The following is a 3,973-nucleotide window of genomic DNA, read 5'->3' as shown; positions in this document are numbered from 1 at the left end:
GGACTCGAGAGGACGAAATATTTGTCAGTGAAGACGAGTTGCACGCCACAGCTTCGACGTGAGGTTGGTATTTCGAATCCTTTTCCTGTTTCATTGAATCTGCAATGGTGGTTTCTGGGTTTTGCTACTTCTGTTAATGGTGTGATGTTGCTTCTTTGGTGTTCTCTGAGGGTGTAGAGAGAGATTTGAGGGAGGTTATGGTGTTTGACAGAGAGTTAGGGTTTTGCTAGATGGTCAAATCTGGGTTGAGTGTGCGTTTGTTCTTGTTTTGGTATTTTTCTGGGCAATTGTCCTTGATGTTTTTACACTAAACGAATATAGGTAAAGGCTAGATCTTGTGTAAACTGACCGGTTTGGGTTTTAGGGTTTGGGATGGCTAGCGTCGTAGAGATTTCGAGCAGTGAGGATTCCGGGTCTGACGTGTCATTCAGCGCGGCGGATAGGAATTTTATTGACTTGTTGCGTTCGTCTGCCCGTGCAGGAACCTCACTGCCAGAACCGCTAGACATCGAGCCGCTACAAACCATACCCTGGGAAATAGTAATGGGTCGTGCTTCGCGCTCCGAGAGTTCTAGGGCCAGGGAGGCCGCCGCTGCTCAGAATAGGCGTGAGGAGCGGTTGGCAAGTAACAGCGCTGCCAGTGGCTCCGCTGACGGGGGAGATGCGACAGGGGAGGATACCGAATCGGCATGGGTTCTTCCGGATGGGATTCCTGTTGACGAGGAGGGAGGGCGGATGACCGTTGCCAATGTCAACCGGATAAAGCGGATGTTTCGGTTGCCCGGCGCGGTTAAACTGCGTCCACCGACGGTGGATGAAAAGGCTTCAATTCTTCGCCCGGGGTTTGCCGCTGTGCATGAGGCAATATTCCGCCAGGGAGTGACACTACCGCTCGTGCCCAGTCTTCAGATCTTGGTGTGCGAGTTCGGCCTAGCCTTTGGGCAAATCTGCCCCAACATGTGGCGATTGATGTTGGCGATGACTTCGCTGTGGCGGTTGTCCGGCTGTGAGGGACCAACCGTGGCGGAGGTGCTGCATTTCTATGAGCTGACGTATGTGAAGCGTCAGGGCTGCGGAGGTCAAGTGAACCTAAGTCGCCGCCAGGGAGCCCCCAAGTTGATAGAGAACCTGAGGGATTCTATGTCGTATTGGCGGGACACCTTTTGCGTTGCCACGACGGGGTGGGAATATCAGGCGGAATCCAATGACGGGGAACCGGCGTTTAGGATTAAGTCAGAGTTCCAACCTATCCGAGGTGGTTTGTCGGTCTCCGCTGAATATTGCTGGCGGTTTATGTTGTGCCTAGTCTTGAATCTTGCTAACGTTTACCCTTGTTTTTCAGTGGGCTTGCGCTACAACTTGACTCGTGAAGAAGAGTGTCGTGTGGCGCGCATTCAAGGTTGCTGGCGGAATCGCAATTTGTTGGACTTTCGCCTACTTACCGGTTGGGAGCTGTTGGTCGATCAACGATTGACCCGCGCCGTTGGTAAGAAATCTTCGCTACCTTGTACACTTAGTTAATTTGGCCCTGTGGTTGACTGAGTTGCTTTCTGTTTGTTTAGAGACGCCGCCAGGTAACGCTAGGAGCTGTGACGCCTTTGCCAAAGCCATGGACTGCGCGGAGATTGACAACTTTTTGGAGGCCATGTATGCCTCAGGGGATGCGGCTCAAAAGACAGTGATAGACCCGGTGACGCTGGCGGTGAGCCCATCCGAGGTTCCGGTGGTGCTGCCAATGCCGCTGCACTCCCACCTTGGCGCCGACGGCCTACCCGTTGCTCAGACGGGTGCCAATGTGGGGGGTGGAAAGGAGGGGTCTGGCGCTGCGCCGCAGACAGAGAGAGTGCCCAACGTGATTTGTGGGCCACAGAAGGTGGTGCGGCCGGCGGGGGCTGCCGCCACGGTGGGTCAACAGCAACGGGGGCCACGGCTTGCGGCCGCTGGACAGACGCGGTTGTTGCGGAAGCGTCGGCAGAATGGCTCCGACGAGGAGGATGATGATGATGCTGAGGTTATCGGGGTCCGCCAGCGAAAGAAGGCCCGCCAAGCTCCGCTGAAGGCGCCAGTGGCCGCTGCAGAAGAGGCGCCTGCGAGTGACCTGGACTCGTTTGCCGCTTATGCCGAGTTCATGACTGACAATGAACGGGGATTTCTCTACCACCTCTGCAAGATATTGGGGTTTGGTGGTCTGGCGGGGATTTCCCGCCCAACGGCGATTGACGGGTCACCCTACAGTTCAGCTTTTGGTCACCTTTCGGTTGGGCTGCATGAGATGTTCATGGCGGCGCAGAAGCAGCCCGGGGTTGAGCGGCAGCTCAGGGACGAGATCAGCGGTCTCGAGAGGGAGCTGGGGGACGCCAAGGACAGGCTGGCGGATGTGGAGCGGCGCCTGACGAAGGCGGATTGCGACGCCGCGGATGCTCGCGGCAAGTTGGAAGTGGCAATCCGGCGGGACGTGGAACGGAACAACCACATCTCCAGGATGGAACAAGACATGTCTCTGCTGCAGGAGCGGGTGGCCGCTAAGGAGAAAAAAATTGATATCCTGCAGCGGGAGTCTGCCGCCAAGCAAGCAGCGGTGACGAAACTGGAGGCTGAGGTAGCTCGCCTGCGGGACGAAGGGACCCGTGCCGCTGCCGCCGCTGTGGAGAAATTCAAACAGTCGGCGGAGTACAAAAAGGCGATGACTGAATCGGCGAAGGCCGGCGCCCTAGCCAACGTGGAGATGCTAAAGCAGAGGGGCGCCATTGACTTTGCGAAGGCGTCCCAGCCACCTGTTCTGCCAGTCCAAAATGCTCCGCCGGTGCAAGCTGCGGTTCCTGTCCAGCCTGAAGGTGTTCGCTCGGGAAGCGGGGAAAGTGGTGCACAGCCCGCGGATGGTTCTCAGCAGACTCCTCTGCCTACCCAGTCGGAGGTGTCCCGTGCCGGTTTCCTGGCGGCACACACTCGTCCGGATGGCACCATAGAGACTCCAAGTCCTACCGCCAGAGGGTCTGACCAGACAAGCCGCGCACAACCACAGCCGTCTGCGGAAGGTGGAGATGTTGAAGCCAACCCGAAGAGCTGAGCTCCTACATGTGTTGTTTTTTTTTTTATTTATTATTATTATTTTTTGTTGTTGGCTGAGTTTCGACATTTTGAAGTAATGAACAACTTTGGGTGGGGAGTCTCAGCCCTGAAATGAAATTTCAAAGTTTGATGTTTGTCATGATATGTTTGTACCGCTAGAGTTTTGACTTAGAGATTTTTCTTTTCCCAAGCAATGAAACATTAAAGGAATTAAAATTGGTCCAAGTGCACAACGTAGCGGACGTGGTCCGCTGACGATTCCTGGCGTTGCCAGTTGCCCTCAGTGCTAGACTTGGTAACAATGGTTTGAATAATTCCTCGTTTCATTGATAGCTGACTGATCAGCGTTTACAAAAGAGGGGTAGTACCCGTTGAGTAGCTTCCCTTAGCTAAATATTGAACAAAAATTTAGCTAAGTCAAGATGCCTTTGGGTAGCGGCATGACTATTTGTAATAATACCGAAGGTGTTAAGTATTCCAAGGGTGGGTCGTTGTGACGCCATCCTTGTCCATTAAGTAGAAGGTGCCTGGGCTAACGACTTCCACAATTTTGTATGGACCTTCCCAAGTTGGGCGAAGCTTTGTTGGCGGTGGAATGACTTCCTTCATTACCCAGTCCCCCAGTTGGAGGTTCCGGGCTTTGACTCTGGCGTTGTAGAAACGCGATACCCGCTGCTTGTTTTGCAGGTTGCATAAGTGGGCCTTGTGTCGCTTTTCCTCCAGGAGGTCCTTGTCCAGGTTGATGCCGTCAGTGTTGGTTTCTGGGCGGTAGCCCTCGACTCTGGCGGTAGGTTGAGTAACCTCAATAGGCAGGACAGCCTCCGTTCCGAACATCATGCAAAAAGGAGTTTCACCAGTTGCGGAAGTTGGGGTTGTTCTGATGGCCCATAGAACTTCCGGGAGT

General features: G+C 54.3%; 1 protein-coding gene across 1 annotated transcript; it reads left to right on the top strand.

The window, feature by feature from the left end:
• Positions 1 to 357: 357 nt before the first annotated feature.
• Positions 358 to 1,603, top strand: LOC121051545. The gene is made up of 2 exons (XM_040514090.1): positions 358 to 1,255; positions 1,343 to 1,603. Exons 1-2 carry the CDS (start codon positions 373 to 375, stop codon positions 1,519 to 1,521), a joined length of 1,062 nt encoding a protein of 353 aa, XP_040370024.1. The 5' UTR covers positions 358 to 372; the 3' UTR covers positions 1,522 to 1,603.
• Positions 1,604 to 3,973: the final 2,370 nt, after the last annotated feature.

Source organism: Rosa chinensis, chromosome 2, assembly GCF_002994745.2.
Source record: "Rosa chinensis cultivar Old Blush chromosome 2, RchiOBHm-V2, whole genome shotgun sequence".
Lineage (NCBI taxonomy): Eukaryota > Viridiplantae > Streptophyta > Magnoliopsida > Rosales > Rosaceae > Rosa > Rosa chinensis.
This window is presented reverse-complemented; position numbering and strand designations above follow the sequence as displayed.

Excerpts from the sequence above, each read along its gene's own strand:
- LOC121051545 (XM_040514090.1), top strand. The coding sequence starts at position 373 with ATGGCTAGCGTCGTAGAGATTTCGAGCAGTGAGGATTCCGGGTCTGAC. Across the intron at positions 1,256-1,342 it reads AGAGTTCCAACCTATCCGAG|TGGGCTTGCGCTACAACTTG; the intron begins GTGGTTTGTCGG and ends CTTGTTTTTCAG.